At 45.8% G+C, this 17,388-nt stretch overlaps 1 protein-coding gene across 1 annotated transcript; it reads right to left on the bottom strand.

Moving 5' to 3' along the window:
- Positions 1 to 1,819: 1,819 nt before the first annotated feature.
- Positions 1,820 to 16,500, bottom strand: rel (v-rel avian reticuloendotheliosis viral oncogene homolog). Its single transcript, XM_084561588.1, has 11 exons — positions 16,272 to 16,500; positions 15,903 to 15,941; positions 14,689 to 14,828; positions 13,736 to 13,884; positions 12,793 to 12,884; positions 5,468 to 5,608; positions 4,746 to 4,850; positions 4,331 to 4,549; positions 4,179 to 4,244; positions 3,991 to 4,065; positions 1,820 to 3,880 (listed from the first exon to the last, which is right to left on the bottom strand). The coding sequence occupies exons 1-11, from the start codon at positions 16,276 to 16,278 to the stop codon at positions 3,024 to 3,026; spliced, it is 1,890 nt and encodes a 629-aa protein (XP_084417714.1). The 5' UTR covers positions 16,279 to 16,500; the 3' UTR covers positions 1,820 to 3,023.
- Positions 16,501 to 17,388: the final 888 nt, after the last annotated feature.

The raw sequence follows: 17,388 nt of genomic DNA, 5'->3' as shown, positions 1-17,388 counted from the left end.
ATGACACTCCTTGATGGCAGCAGCCATCCCCAGCAGGATGCAGCCACAAAAACACTTTAGGAACAACTCAGAAAAACATGAAGAACAGCACAAGGTGTTGACCTGGCCTCCAAATTCACTAGATCCCAAACTGATCAAGTATCTGTGGGATGATCCACAGAGGACCCTCCCTTCAAAGCCCCCCCCCCCCCACTAAGGACACCACAGGACACCCTCAGAAGGCCCAAGTCCATTCTCTGATGAGTCACAACTGTTTTGGAGGCACAAGGGAGACCTACACAATATTAGGAAGGTGGTCATAATGTTATGCCATACAGGTGCAGCCAGGGGTTAGCTTAGCATAAGGATTGGAAACTCAGATACAGCTAAGTTAGCCGCTAGGTTTAGATTTACTCTGTGGTCTTTGGTCAAACTTCAGTCTCTAAACTGGTTTATTCATTATTCAAAGTTTTATCTGTGAATATTCTTTCATGTCAAACGCATCTTTTTCATTTCTGTCAAATGAAGGTTTCAGTAGAGCCCAAAACAACTTTCGATGCTTGAGCTGCAGACTTTCATTTCTGGTCTCTCTCTTTCTTTTTTATTTTTTTTGATATGGACAGTCGTGTCTGACCGAGAAGGAAGAGAGTCGCGTTTTGACCACAACCGAAATCAAAACGAAAAAAGAGCAGCACGAGGACAAGCGTGTAACTTAAACTGAAAGTGCAAAGTCACTTGGCTGAGTCTGATGATCATGATGTTGTTGAGACATGCAACCATCAGAAAGGCTCATTACCTCATTGTCTCTAATGCAGAAAAAGAAAAGTCCCTCTTCATAAACCCTTCATAGCTTCAGTGAATTGTCTCGTTACAGTCTCCTGTAGCTTCAAGTTGCGTCCCCATACGAGCTTATTTTAATCATTTAAGAACAAAACTAGGAGGACATCTGGGGCAGCTTTTTGACTTCAGGGTCAGTTCAAACACCTTTAAATTATTAATTGCGGTTGTTATAAACAGCGTACAACCCTATAAATGTTATACTAGCACGCTCCTTGGCTTTTAAAGTTGTCCATTTCCTCCAATTTTGTTCCAGCTCATCTGCTTTAACTCACAGATGAAAAATAATTGACTCCATTGCGTCCATTGTCCTGGTTTTGGAGCGTCACTCTTCAACCAGTTCCAGATAACGGCCTTCTTATTAGCCGCAATCATTATTTTGAAGAGGTACCTGTCCTCTTTCTTAATTAACCCTTCTGGGGTCAAAGCCAAGGAGAGTGCTCACCTTATAATATGATTATATCTGCCCCAATATAATTGTGTTAGTGTTGTTGATGTTATATTAGCCGGCAATGTAAACATGGTTCATGGTTCATGCACACTAGTGAGTTTTAACTGAGATTTTAATTAAGTTCTTAACTGTATTTTATTGCCTTTAAATTGTTTTGTTTTTATTAAACTTGTTTTATGTGCTGGTTTTTACTTTATGTTGCTGTAAAATATTATGTAAAGTTGATTTAATAAAGTGCTATACAAATAAAGATTATTATCATTATCACTCCTCAGCCAGTTTATTTTCTTACATCTGAACATCGGTTTGCGCTTTATCACTTGTAAACACTCATTCATTCATTTTCTGCGACCGCTAGTCCTGTGAAGGGTCACGGGAGCTTGTCCCAGCTGTCCCACCTTGGACAGGTCTCCAGTCTATCACAGGGCTAACACAGAGAGACAGACAACCATTCACACTCACACCTACGACCAATTTAGAATCACCATTAACCTAACCTAGCATGTCTTTGGACGGTGGGATGAAGCCAGAGCAAATATAAAACTCTTTGTAGAAATAACACACTTTATTTATTAAGAACTCATATAGCCAAGAAAGAAAAACATAGAAATAGTTACATTTACAGACAGGCCATTAAAATATAATATACTGAACAACTTTTCTGAAAGGCGTACAAGTAAGAAAACACATTAGCCGGGCTAGGTTTGACAAAGTTGCCTTACGAGAGCAAGCGTTTGTCGATTAATCCATGAGCGAGATGTTTTTTTTTTGTTTTGGTTAGTCGTCCCTAAGAGCATCAGCTGAACCAACGAGACAGTAAAAAATAAAACACAAACGTTGACATGTGTATCTATAAAACATGTTAGAAATGCTCTGAGAACTCTGGATTACACATCCATGTGATCGCTGTTATGACATAGTCATTACAGAGGAAAGACACCACTTCCTCCCACTTCCTCAATGGAAATTTCAGTACCTCGCCAGTCCTTGAGTGTTTCAGCACTGCTATCACTGCTTCGACTCTCAACTGTGGCTACCATGTATGTACAGACTGCACAAACGAACGACAACAACAAATAAACAGCAACGTGACGTCCTTTAAAACCGAGTCATGTAATATATGAGCGACGTCTGCAAAGAAACAAAATGAGTAAGTAAAGTCACCTGCTCCGTTTACCCTCACTCATGTCTCCATGTCAACCCCAACAACAAAACATTTGTCATACGATATGTTGACAGTGAATCCTACTTCGCTGGGAAAAAAAATAAAGAAAGAAAGTAGTACATTCACTTCTTCAACAATGTAACTCTGGCTTGAAGACCACAACACATGTGATAAAGTCATCGTCACAACCTAAAACATGGTTCACGCCCTTTACACATTGGGCTGGTGAAGCTGGAGAACAGCTGCAAGCAAAACCGATCAGGGATGCAAATTGGTGCAACAAACAAATCAGGATAAAGGCTGGGGTGGAACAGAGTCAAAGTCTGCACCAAGTTGTCAAAGCCTTGTCATATGTGTGCTTGATAATGTTTGGGAACGTCTTGCCAAGCGGCGACGACGTTCCCGAGCGAAACATTCCTGATTATGTCTTTGCGCCGCCTTGGAACAACGCGTTGGTCGACATCCAGAGCGAACGCCTGCTGAGCCTCGGTGGACCAACAAGAAAAATTTCTGGCTTCTTTGCAAAAAAAAAATTAAACAAAATGTTGTCGTTGGAGCTGCTTCCATTTATTTCTTGACTCTTTACGCCTTTCACTCGGTTTGCCGAGTCGCTTTAAGCCAGTCGGCCAAATTTTGAAAGTGTCCATCCGAGGACATGCCGTTGTTCATGTAAGGATTCTGCAGATTCATGCCGGTGCCGTTGTTCATGGGACGAGGCAGCAGGTTGTGGTACGTATTTCCTTGGCTTTCCCTCGGGGACTGCATGACTGACGCGTGGCTGTCTTGCCCCACCATGATCTGAGGCTCCTGCTTCAGCTGGAAGCCGCTCTGAGATCCTCCCCCCACCAGACCCTTCACGAAGTCGTCCCCTTCCATTCCCTCCAGGAAAGGGAAAGAGCCCAGGCCCTGTAAGCCCCCTCCGCCTCCAAGCGCCGATCCGTTGTAGGTGTTCTGAACCGTGTTGACTGTGCCGAAAGTGGGCCACATAGCTTGGAGACCTTGGTTCTGGTTGCCCATGTGGTTCTGGGCCTGCGTCTCAGAGGCGAGATCCTCCCGTTGATGCTGCTGCTGGGGGTAGAGCTGCTGGGACTCTGACTGGTTCACCACAGAGGCCTGAGGACCCGTGTCCAAGCACTGCAAGTCCCGTATGGAGAGCTGAGGGAGGGCGTTGTTGGTCTCACAGCTGTTGTGCTGGGCGTAACCAGACCCACGGCTTGGCTGCTGTTGCCTGCTGCTGTTGGGACGTGGCAGACTGCTCATGGAGCCAGATGGGTTTATGGTGACCGTGTCCACCGAGAGCGCCGGGTTGGGATTTACCCATGAAGGGGTGCCATGTAGATTTGAAGCCTGCGACGTCATCATCACATTCTGAGCGCCTGATTGGTACGACTGGTTGAACATGGGGAGTTGCTGCTGCATCGTAGGCAGGGTCTGCCTTAGGTACACATCTAAAACACATAGAGGCATTTAATGCAACAGTGGTACGACCGCAGTATTAAATGATGCTGATATAGGTGCAAATATTTCTGTATTTAGCTCAACGTCAAACCATAGTTACCTTTCCGCATGTGACTCATTGTGCTCTGAGGCACTGCCTTTGGCCTGTTGATACCCAGACCTGCAAAAGCACCACCTAAAGAGAGAGGCCGGAAGTCTTTGTTACAACACATGTCCATATAGCTATACTCGCACAGACATGCAGGATATATATCATATTTATTGTATATTCAGTTGCAGATCACTTACTTGACAATCCTGATATCTTCATTAAGTGCTCTCTTCTGCGTTTCTTCTCATTGTAGCCGTAAGGATCTGCAGCAAACACAGAGCGTTACCACACATGATCTAGACGAGAGTTTGAGCTTCATCTTAGAGAGAAGGTGTTTACTATTTCTCACCTTTGTCGTCGGGCAGATATCTGAAATCCATCGGTTCGCTGACTTCCTGGTCGGAAGGTCGGCGAAGCTGCATGTGCACCGTGATCGACTCCGTTATGGAGGTGTTGTAGTAGGATGGGGTCTTGAAGACGATGGCCACCTGGCGGTGGACGTCCGCTTGGGAGAAGGAGCCTTTGGCCTCCCAGCCGTCGGGGGAGAAGAATCGCACCTCGATGTCATCTGTGGGAAATATGGAGTGGGATGGGACGGTCAGAGACGGAAAACTGAGTCAACATGCAAAGAGACGTAGACGCACGGTGGCTATGAAAGGTAAAACGAGTTGGGTGAAGATGAACGGAGAGAGAAAAAACAATTAAACTAGATGGGAAACATTAGATATACAGTAAAATATGCAAGGTGCATTAACAGCAATTACCTTTTTGTACTTTGTCACACAGTAAGAAGATCTCATCTCCTCCTTTAACACTTCCACTGTTTCTGTTGACCCGACAGATCCTCAGTTCTGCCGTGTTCGGCGCCCCTGATGATGCAGAAACAATTTGCACACATGAAACCCAACATACTGCAGGATTCTGATAATTCCAGCAACTTATATCAGAAAAAGAAAACAGCTTTAAGGGACTCAGTATGGGCCGCTTCAAAGTTTGCCTTTGTTGTGCAGAACAAAAACACACATTGAGTTCTACAGTTGGATCCTCAGCAGGTTGAGTCACATGTCACATGCCTGCTGCTGACAGAAGAGGAAGTGCTCCATGGTTACGATGTTGTTTGAGGGTTGGTGCGTACAAAGAACTTCCCCTTTTTTCTGTGAGCGTGTGTGTCTGTGTGTGCGTACGAGGAACAGTAACTTCACTAAGAGAAATAATTGAAATAAGTGTTGAGGCAAAATGTAACGCACACACGTACGCAGGTTTAGCAACAAACACCGTGTACCGTACTTGCAAACGCAGGTACTTGTGCAACGCCTCAAGTCTTACATGCTATAATTATTAGTACCTTGATAATGGAACTAAAACAGCAGCGTATAATGGCATATTTACTCTGTCAGCCCTTGAAATACAATGTCAACAGAACCATATGGTCGCCACAGCTGATCTGCAGCGTGACGTAAGCGCGCTCGGTGCTCGGCAGACTCACTGTTGTCGTAGATGGGGTTGGTGACGATGGGGTTGAGGGCCCGGGTGTAGTGGCCGTTCTCGTCCTGCAGGAAAACCTGGATGCACAGGCGGACCACGTTCAGGTCGTACTCCTCCGTCTGCAGCAGCTGCTCCCGCGGCACTGAGGTCAAACACACAGACACGTCTTTTATAAGCTAATTATCCTAAAACACTTGGCACAGCAGTAGTCGTGATATTGGTGCAATAGCTCGTCCTCGGTCGTCGAGTTAATTTGGCACTTGTTTGCTGTTTGCACGGCCGGGCTTGACAATAAAGTTGAATCTAATCTAATGGTCGGGAGTGTCAGGGCGAGACGAGAGCAAACACAGAGGTTTGCCAAAGGTATTATTACTGAACTAAAACAAACTATCAGCAGCGGAAACAAAGGATCACCACACAGCTATGATATGTGACACCGTGTAGAGGAGGTGTTGTGTTTTTATAGGCGCAGTTCAAAGCCAATGCACTCTTTTTTATATACTATTATTGATGCATTAATGTGTTTATAGCTGTTAGTTGAGGTATTTTATGTGCTGTAAGCGTCAGACACGATTAGGCACAGCATGAGGGCAATTAACGGAGGCTAACGGGAACCAATCCAGACACGCCGGAACCAAAAAACCTACTTTCCTCATTGTTCAGTGTAAATCCTAAAGTAAAATGTCACGCTGAATTTTTAAAGTGGACATATCTCAAGCTGTCACCCAAACATCTGCACGGCTAGACGGCGCAAAAGGTGAAGAACATGGAGAAGAGGTGTTTCTGTGATCGGACTGAGACGTGCACCTTAAGTTTTACATTATTATTGCAATAATTAAGCAGGATATAGGTGCACGGTTAAAATTCTGACATGTCAAATGTGTATTAGACAGATAGATAGATATGATATATGTCGGACACGTCTGTAGGTTTCCCAAACGCCCCCATGTTTGGGTCAACGCGTCACAGCGAAGCGTTCTACTTGCGTCCTCAGCCTACTTTCTCATCTGCACACTTTCACACACATACATGCATGAGAGCGTCACACACGCCGCCCTCAGAGGCAACACGCAAACACGCACACCTTTGCAGCAGGGAGAGCTCTGACTGAGAGACGCCCACGCACCGACACACACACAAACACACACGCACACACACACCAGGCTTTCACATCTGCCTACTTTCTCTTCTTCCACCTCTCAATTTCTATCCTGCGCACTCACGTCTAGCCCCGTCCCCGCCTACAACCGTCGCCATGGTGACGCCGCGCGACGTCACACTAGGAGCGGAAAAAGTGCGTGCCCTGTCTGAGTGAGTGTCACGAAGCCAGAGATGAGACTGTGCACGACTGACCACGGCGGCTCCTGACGTGTGTGAAAGTGGTGGGACCCGAGTCGGTGTGTTAAATGTTACTCACCGTATTTAATGCCGTGTCACCTGCATTTGTACGTAAAATACACGCAAAGTTCAAACGGCGCGAAACCGTGGCTGTGACGTTTGCTGGTCATGTTGAGTGCAAACGTGATGCCAGCTGCTGCCAGCGGCCACCGTTCTTCTCACTGTCTCTTCAGACATCATGTAGAAGGAGTTAAACAACTACTATCTCCTTGCATCTGAGCCCCCCCCCTCCCCTCCCCTCCACAGCTTGTTCACATGTCAGACTGGCACTAACTTAAGATCTAGATAAGATGGCACAAAATATTCAGCAGTGAGACGGGCTCTGTGTCAGTGTACATAACGAAAGTGTTCTAAGAGATTAAGAAGATTTATCTGTTGTTTAGACAACGAGGCCATGATGGTTAGCTTAATACTGTATATCTACTGTGGCCGTAGCACCAGAGTCCCAATCAAACATTTCCCTGTTATTTCATAAAACAATAAATTGTCGTGGCCGTGTAAATCAGCCACAACATTAAAACCACCGACAGGAGAAGTAAATAACAATCGACCGTCTTGTGACGGCTCAACGTTCTGCTGGGAAACTTCTGGACCTGGCATTCATTCATTCATGTGGACGTTACTTAGACACGTAGCACCCACCTAGACCAGACCAGACCAGGCACCCCCACCCCAGAGCAATGACACTCCTTGATGGCTGCAGCCATCCCCAGCAGGATGCAGCCACAAAAACGCTTTAGGAACACCTCAAAAAAACATGAAGAACTGCACAAGGTGTTGACCTGGCCTCCAAATTCACCAGATCTCAAACTGATCTACAGAGACCCCTCCCCTCAAAGGCCCCCCCACTAACACCAACAACATCCTGTTCCCAGACACCACAGGACACCCTCAGAAGGCCCCACGTCCGTTCTCTGATGAGCCACAACTGTTTTGAAGGCAACAAGGGAGACCTGCACAATATGAGGAAGGTGGTCATAATGTTATGCCTGATCAGCACTGACCACAGTGAAAATACTCAAAAGAAAAATACAATCTGCTGGTTTACGAGCAGATTTACAACTACCTCATTCGTTGCATCATTTCAGTCTTATCATTAACCGCATTTAACTTCCAATAACGTATTATTTGTACATACTGCACAGATTGTATGTAAAAAATTTTAATGTTTGCATTTTGTAAGGAGTAACAGGACAGGATTAAACACTTCTGCTGTGCCGCCAAGAGAGCGTACTGTTATGTAGAGGTTGTGAAGTTTGTAGGCCGTGAGCTGGAGGGGTCTCAAACAAAGCCTTGCGGGCTCTAGTTCAGATTTCTGTCAGGTCATCAGGTTTTTGACACACACACACACACACACAGTGGAGAAACTGAAGGAGGGCGGCGTGTCGACGGAACGATCAGATTAAATATCGATGGAACGTGGCGCGATCTGCATGTGTTGGTGGTGGAGCAGTGCATGCTAGCGGCCGAGGCGGACCCTGGACGGACAGGTGCAGGAAAGTGGGCTGCAGTAGGTGGAAGTGGTGCATGTGTGACAGAAGGAAACTGGGCCCATTCTGTGCTGCATGGGGGCGTGGGGGGAGGGGGTTGGTGGTGTGGTTTAGGGTTTTAGGTGGAGGGGAGGGGAGGGGGGGGGGGCGTTTGATTAGGTAGTCTGACTGTGGGAGCAAATTGTGAGAGTGAGAAAGACGTGGAGGCAGGTGGCAAGATTCACCGCAGCGAGTGTCTCCACTGAGTGACTCACAATTTCATCTCGTTTCGCAAAATGCAAAGTCGATTTGCGTTGGTTAGTGACGGGCTGGGGCTGAGGCAATCCCTACAGAGTCACATCATGTATGCTTAACCCTCACACGAGAGCACAAAGACAACTAAAAGACAATCTTAGCATTTTAACGTTCCTCCGTAGCGCGAAGAAAGAGAAAGAACAAGTGGAGGTTGCGCAAAATGTAAGAGATTCAAAAACTGACCCTGCGGTGAAATTCTAAAAGACACAACACAGACGACTGTTGCGTTGTCCAACAGCTGACCAGACCGGCTCACCGGCTACTGGATCGAAAGCAAGTGCTGCGTGGGTGGAGTGATGTTGAGAAATAAAGAAGAAGTCGGACAAAAACAAGAGAAATCCACACGTTGGCACAGAAAAGCGGCTCATCCACGGGCACGCGTCAGGGATCCAGGAAGCTTTCAACACTTGCGGGAGCAATTAAAGAGTGCCCAGTGAAGAAGAGGCGAACATATACTGTAGATGAGGATTATTGAGATTTTCAGATTGTGAAATTGACCAGTTCCCCTTTGTGAGCTTGTGAAAATGGGGAAATTCAACACCAGCGACTGTAGGAACGGTTACGGCTGCGTTACAGCAGATCCCGACATCACCGGCGAGACGAAACCGCGTCGCATCTCAAACCTCAAGAGACGAGCTGATGAGAGGTCAGCGAGGGTGAGGGAGAGAGGGAGGTAGGGAAAGAGAGACAGAGAGAGAGGGGGAGAGTGAGAGTGAGAGGGGGGAGGACTATATTATCTCCCCCCGACACAGGAAGCAGCTGAGTTTCACAGCAGAAGTGAACTGAACTAAAGTGAGTGGAAGGTTTGAGCAGTGTTTGAAAGAAAAAAAAGAGTGCAGCTGCCCGTTGCACATGTCTGCAGCAATAAATATATACTGATGTGAGCCTGTGGTGGTGGTGTTGCCGTGACGACCTCCGGCCAGATCACTGGGCTCCTGCAGTTATAACTGGCTCTGTGCGCGATTGCGATGTCTTGAAATTGGCTGGTCGTCTCTGCAACCTGACGATATCACTGCCTACCGACCTACTGACCAACCGACTGACCAACCGACTGACCAACCGACTGACCAACCGACTGACCAACCGACCAACCGAGCCAGGAACTAGGAGCCTCCAGCATCCGTCTCAATGAGAACAGAGATGTGCTCATCTAGCGTAAGATGCTAAAAGCGTCACATCACGTAGGAGCCGCCTGTGTCACAGTTTCATAGCCTTTATTAAGTCCGTTGCCTCATCGGACTGCGGGGCTGCGTTAGCGTTAAAGTCAAATATCGTCATGTGTCAACGCTTCCGCCCACACAACAGATCAAGAAAGGACAAATATGCAAACTACATCCAGTTGGGTCTCGCGTAGAAGTTATATAAAGAACACGGAGGTTTATTTGCGTCCAGATTCAGGAGGAGGAGGAGCCTCCTCTTTATAGGGTAATTAGAGGCTGCGTCATCCTTCATTCATTCATTCATTCATTAAGCAGGTGAAAGCTCTTCCCATTTGGAAACCGTTCGTGCAACAGGGCAATGGAGGCTGCACAAAACTAAACTAGCTGAAAAAATGAAGCCGGACCCGTTCTGCAGGCGCATTCTTTGGACGGACGAGACAGGAATCTGTAGCAGAATGACGGGAAGGAAAGGGTACGGAGGGGAAGGCCTGGTGATTCTAAGAATGTCATCATCATCATCATCATCATCATCAGCGGCGTGGTGCGCGGCAGAAGCATGGATACAAATGCACCGCAGCTGATTGGACGGTGCGGATGGACAGCGACCTAAAGCAAACCGTGAAAGCAACCCAGGAGTTTCAGAAGGTAAAGAAGAGGAAACCTCAGCCTGATCGAGCTGCACTGCACAACTAAAAAGCCCACAAACAAACAACTAAAGGTCTGATAAAGGAGGAAACCATCCTCTGATGAGGTCCAGACTTATGCTTAGATGAATGTGTCCTGCAGTGTTTCATATATTTGATTCAACCCCCTTGAATTAAAGCTGAGAGCCTGCATTTTAATTCCATATTTATTACACCACTGTGATCTGACTGTACTTGTTAAGGAAACTTATTGCCACAACTTGCAGGCATGCAAATTAGCTCGATGCAAATCACAAACACACGACAACGTTTCATATCTGTAACGACTGCGCCATCAGAGATCAGCCCCAAAACCTAAAAAGCATACAGGCTTGATCCTAAACCTTTTAATACCCTGCGCAGCGTTTCAGACCTGTAAAGCACCCTACCCTACTTTTATCATCATCTCCGAGAGCCGGGGGAACTCCCTGGGTCCAACCCTCCCCCTTTTAATGAATCCTGCATTCCCAGCTCTCACGTGGCGTCCTGCACTCTGCTGAATTGAGCAACTGTGACCAAGAATGGGGAAGTAGCTCTGTTAACGCCTGTTTGTACATGAGAACCGCTGCGTTCTGTCTGCTCGCGAGGACCGCAGCACTGAAGAGCGCGCAGAAAAGGAAATGGCAAGAGGCGCTGTAGATAGCACAGTGGAGAGAGGCTAGATTTCTGACTTGATGCGAGGAAAATCTGCTCAGCTGGGTAAAACCGGCATCTGAAAACAGTTCTTGAGAATTGTTTTGAGCCTGTTTTACAGTAAAAAACAGCAGCAGCGGCATCACACATCTGCTTTAAAGTAGAGATTCATTTACTGGAGCTCACTGTGACATCAGTGAGATCAGATTATTGACTGATGCTGATGTATTTATCGGGATAAATGGTACAAAAACGACTTTTATTTAATGTTTTGTGCCTAGTCTTTTAGCTAGCGTTAGCCACTGCCCATTAGATGAAGTGAAAAACCCCTGAACCCCTACTGAACGTAGCTAGAATGCATTTTTACATTAAGGTTTTATGCTTTAAGATAAAAAGACGTGGAATAAGAGAGTGCGGTTTGGATTTACCGTAACCGTGCCATTGGAAAAGACGTTGCGCTTTACAGCCAATGTGGCGTCGTTACGGTAATATCTCTCGCTCCTCTCGTCTCGGTTAAGGTTAATACTCTCTTATAACCTGCAGTAAACTGTAAATAACTGCCAGATATTAAAAGTCACAGGTATTCTGGAGAAAAATGGGCAAAAGCAAATAATCACGGGACATTTTCTGACCCTTTTATAGTCAAAGGTTTACATACTTTCAGAAATCACCTACTTTTATAAAGGTTGGTTGAAATTGTGAACTTGAGGCCGAGCTCGGGTCTTCCCGGCTACTGGATGGGTCAGTGAAATATCTTACAACATGCAGGCCCTCCTGCCCATTAAACCTTTAAACCTTCACGTCTTCTTTCGCTTCCTTTAATTAGAGGAAATGAACTTTTAAAGGAGATGTCAATGCAGGCCACTCCTAATGCTGCGAAAGCTAAAATCGTCCACTCGGAGAGATGTCAGCAACTTGAGGAGAAGAATATCCCTCTATCAGTCTAAGGTACAAAATAATCCTTCACAACATCCAGCCAAGTGAAGAACCCCCTCTGGGAGGTGGTCAGATTATTATTCCAGTCGACTACGATTAAGAGAAAATCCACAACACAGATAAAAGGTGCAACTTTTTATCAGACTTAAGAATAAAAGACGTGCGAGGTCTTTCAGCCATTGCTCCTACCTCTGATATATCTAGGATGTATTTCACTCGCTGAAAACCATCGAGCAAATGAACAACCGTACAAAGCTGTAGTAAAACCCAAACAAAACCACAAGCAGGCACAAATAAGGTTCAGTAATTTCCCAAAAAAACCTAAATCGGCTGCAGAGTAATTCACGTTTAGTGAGTTAAGAGTGTTTTTAACAGATTCGGCGCAGCCAAGAGGAGGATTTAAAACAGCTAGGCTACACAACCAGTCCTATTAAGGTGCCTCTTGAGAGTAGGTGTGACATTTGCATGCTTCTCCTTTTAGAGCCAGATGTTAACGAGCTCTCTGTGACGTCTGCTTTCAGGTTTTTTTTTCAGACGCCCACGGATTTCAGGAGGTCACTTTTAAACAGTTGAGAAATGTTTCCTTATTCTTTAAAGTTCATTATTTACTTACACACTTTTGCCATGTTAATATCTGCCGTAAAAAACATCTAACACAGCTGTAGAGATGGAAACAAAACCCAGGAAGGAACAGAAGCAGCAACAGCAGCAGGAGGAGGAATCTGGACTCACCGTTGAAGGGGTTGATGCCTCTGGTCATCCTCTGTACGATCGCATCCTTCACCTCCCTCCTCCTCACGCACTGGATCCCCAGATTCTGGAAACTGTGTCGATATCAACAACAACAACAGCATGAGAAACCGATACCGCCGCAGCAAGCGCATTAAAATAAACAAAAACACGCCTGAGTAAACGGGGAATGAGACGGTGTAAGGTTTGTGTGTGTAAAGGTCGAAGCCGGTGACGCAATTTATTCTCACCCGTCCAGTCGGGCTGGAAAACGGCGCCAAGACAAACACGTTATTCATTCACGACTTTCGGATTATAAACTTTTTATAAACAGCAGCCTCAAGCTCTGGATCGGTTGCGAGTTTACTACAGAAGTCCAGGAGGGATTCGTAGATTATACAAAACAAAAAAAAAGATAGTGACTCATTCATGCTCTCGTGCATACGCTCCGCTACTCTCACACACACACACACACACACACACACACACAAACTTTGCTTTTTCTCTCTAACACACAGCAAATATGGGTGATGTCACTTGGGGAATTCCCATTTAGCTATCCTCATCACAGGCATGGTTTGACAAATATGCTTTGTGTGTGTGTGTGTGTGTGTGTGTGTGTGTGTGTGTGTGTGCAGTTAGCCGTATGAGTTTCTCCACTCTGTATCTGAGAGGTCATTGATTGGTTTACACCCTGCGTCTTCTGAAACCATCAAGCGAAACGTGAAATACGCCTGGTATACGCCTTAAATTAATTAAACTGAGGCGGTGGGCGTATGTACGTATGCGCGGCAGAGAGAGACTACTATGACGTCAGCGCTGCTGCTGATTAAGACCTGGACTTGGGTGCTAATTGCTCCAGATGACGACACACCACTCTGAGTTTCTTTGCGTCTTTTCTAGTTTTTGCGTGTGGACAGAGGTGACTCGAGGGCGGCGTACTCACGCGATCACTCGGCGGTCGGGCCCGAACTCGGCCTCGTAGAAGCCGTCCTTGCAGTCCTTCCCCACCAGGTCGTGAGGGTGCGGTCGGTACGGCTCGTTCTTGGTCACCAGAAAAACCCGCACCTTCCCCTTGCCGGAATAATTCAGGATCTGTGGAGAAAGTGTACGTGTGTTGACATATATATAACATGTGTTGTGTGTTTCCCTGTAACACAGACACATCTCTACGGCCTGCGCCGCTCGGTAGGAACTCAAACCAATTTTACAGTGTTCCTCATTTGCACTAAAACCACAGGCAACAACCTCAGGTAACAAACCTCCAACCCTGGGATAAGGCGGCAAACACCTCTTCTGATTTAGGGTTAGGGTTAGGGTTGGAGTCAAGGAGATCACAAATCTAAAAAAACTGAATTTAGCTGTGAAATAATGCACATTTGGTGCGTTAGGAGTGTTTTTTCTGGCAGCCATTGTTGAGAGGAAACAAACCTCCAACCCTGGGACAAGGCAGCAACCATCTCCTCCAAATTAGGGTTAGGGTTGGAGTAAACTTAAGTAACTTCCAAAAAAATTAAATTAGCTGCAGAGAAATCCAAATTTGGTGTGTTTTTAGGAGTTTTTTGTGCAGCCAGGGTTCACTTTAGCCTGTTGAGGGGTCGGGAACCAAACTCCCATCCCTGGGATTAGATGGCAAACATCTCTTCCAATTTGGGTTGGAGTCAAGAAGATCACAAATAAGATTCAGTAACTTCCAAAAGAACTGAAATTAGCTGGAAAATAATTTACGTTTGGTGTGTTAGGAGTGTTTTTAACAGTTTGTTGTGCAGCCATTGTTCACTTTAGACGTGTTGAGGGGTCATGGACCAAACCCACATCCCTGGGATTAGATGGCAACGATCTCTTCCAGTTTAGGATTAGAGTTTAAGAGTTGAGGAGATCTAAATTCCTCTGACTGACCTGCAGACTCGGGTACGTCCTGTTGTTGTCGGAGCTCTTCTCGCCGGGGATGCTTCCGGCCGAGCGACCCTCGCACTTGTACCTGAAGCGCATCCCCCTCTGCTTGGGCTGCTCGAAGATCTGGATCGCTGGCTCGGCCACTGTGGACCAAATAGACGAGGACGGACGGGTCAGTGAACATATTTGGGGGACGGGGAGGAGGAGAAGGAGGATAAATCTGAATCTGACAGGGATTCTCTTTTGATTTGTTTTGGTACAATGGAACACCTGTTTGGTTTAGCAGCTGTTCACAGAAGAGAACTGTGACACCTGCACCTTTCCTACAATAACAGGTTTGTGGTGAAGAAATTCTCGAAAATGGCGAGAAGCAGAGCTGAAATGTTTCTCGACACGCTTAAACGTTTGGGTAAGAGAGATCCTGAAGCTGACTGCAATCTCTAGAAATCTCTCCAGCAAATTTAACCCGATCAGACGCAGCAGAGGTGTCGTTTCTACGTTAGAAGCCGTCAAACCGATTCTCTTTACCGAGAAAGGAAAACATCAGGGCGTCTACCTTCAAAGCAAACCATGAAATGGGGGCTGTCTCTGCTGCCTTTGACCACTTCCATGAAACAAAAAAAAACAAAAAAACAGCCCCACATGATGTCCGTGTGTGTAAGAGAGATAGAGAGAGAGAGAGAGGAACTAAAACTGATCCGGGAAGTGTTTCTGTTTTTTTTTTTTTTCTTCTCTGTGCACTTGACGCCGATTTGACACAAGAATCCAAATTTTATCGGACGCCGCCACACCAGAACCGAACGCCCCCGATAGAAAGAAAGCGCGCCGGAAAAAGCAAAGCTACATTTCTGTCGTAACGATTTGGAAGCCAAGAATAATAAATAAATAAATAAATAAATAAAGAAGCAGCCGTGTTACGCCTTCCTCATTTTGCAGCTACTTCAAAACTAATAACGACACATGTTAATACGCGATACGTACAAGACAAGACTATAAAGATAAGGATTACAAGAAGTTCTGGTTTACACATGCTGGCAACACAGGTCTGAATAAACAATGATGAATGCCAATAAAGCAGAGGAAAAAGAGGAAGTGAAGTCACACTGCATGTATGTACATTTATATACATATAATATATATTCAGTGATTTCTTTTTCTCTTAGGTCTTAACTTTAAGAAGACACAAGTGATGGTGGTGTTTGTGTAAACGGACTTACTCAGGTGTGGATCGTCCCCTAGCATGGAGGGCATAAGAACTGAGGAGGAAAACGTGACATATAGGAACAAATTAGGCAAATATGCATGCAAATCAGCTACACCTGTACTGAAGAGAGCCGAGGACATGAAAAAAAATAACAATAAGCTCTGTTCAGGTAGCTTCCGTGGAGCCGGTGTGTTTCACCAACCTATCAAGTAATTACAATCACAGCGGAGGAAGTGTTAAACAAAGAAGATTATTTAGCTTTAACAATCACCAGAGCTGATATAGTACACATAATCACACACACACAGTTTATATATGTATATATATATATTTAAAATCACTTATGTTGTTCTACACAGTAAATAAAGATGTTGCCACTCACCGTCCATGGTGCACTCTCTCTCTCTCTCTCTTTCTCTGTGTGTGTGTGTGTGTGTCTCTCTCTGTGTCTCAGGCTATTGTGTCTCGGAGGAGAACTTGTAGTTGAATGAGTGACAGCGAGCAGGAGATTATTTTTTGCTAACAGAACGAGGGGGGAATTCCCCTCCGTCACAGACCCGGCCGGCCAATCAGGAGCCTCGTGGCACGCAAGGGAAGTTTTTTTTAAAGGGCCAGTTCCACTTTTCTCCAAACAAGCAGTTTAGCTTTCCCAACAGGCTTGCCACTGTTCACTCCCAGCATACACCGATCAGCCACAACATTATGACCACCGACAGGAGAAGTGAATAACATTTAAACCATCTTGTGACAAGTCAATGTTCTGCTGGGAAACTTCTGGACCTGGCATTCATTCATTCATTCATTCATGTGGATGTTACTTAGACGTGTAGCACCCACCTAGACCAGACCAGGCACCCCTCCACCCCTTGTTGAGCAATGACACCTTGATAGCTGCAGCCATCCCCAGCAGGATGCAGACACACACACAAAAACGCTTTAACTCAAAAAATAAAAACAAAACATGAAGAACAGCACAAGGTGTTGACCTGGCCTCCAAATTCACTAGATCCCAAACTGACCAAGTATCTGTGGGATGATCCACAGAGGCCCCTCCCCTAACAACATATTGTTACCGGACACCACAGGACACCCTCAGAAGGAACATGTCCATTCTCTGATGAGTCACCACAAGGGAGACCTACACAATATTAGTAAGGTGGTCATAATGTTATGCCTGATCAGCGTACGTGTGGGGTCGTTACATTTCACCAAAGAAGAACTCTTTGCCGTCTATAACGGTTTAGTTATTATAGAGCAGTAGTATGCTGCACCTGTTTTCTGCAGGTACCTTAGTGGGCGGGTCTTAATTTGGGTAACCAGGAGCACCTGGTCAGGCTCCCTGATCCTTTAAGATCCTTTAAGTTCTACCAGTCGCAGAACCTCACGCTCTCGATTCTCGACCTTGATCCCTCCGGCGTGGCGCCCTTTACCGTCTCGGCTTCAGCCTACTAATTTTATTTTCACACCTTCCATATATACACACTGACACTCCCACTCAA

The sequence above is a fragment of the Chelon labrosus genome (genome assembly GCF_963514085.1).
Source record: "Chelon labrosus genome assembly, chromosome: 15".
NCBI lineage: Eukaryota > Metazoa > Chordata > Actinopteri > Mugiliformes > Mugilidae > Chelon > Chelon labrosus.
The sequence above is the reverse complement of the archived record's forward strand: the minus strand, read 5'-3'. Positions and strand labels throughout refer to the sequence as shown.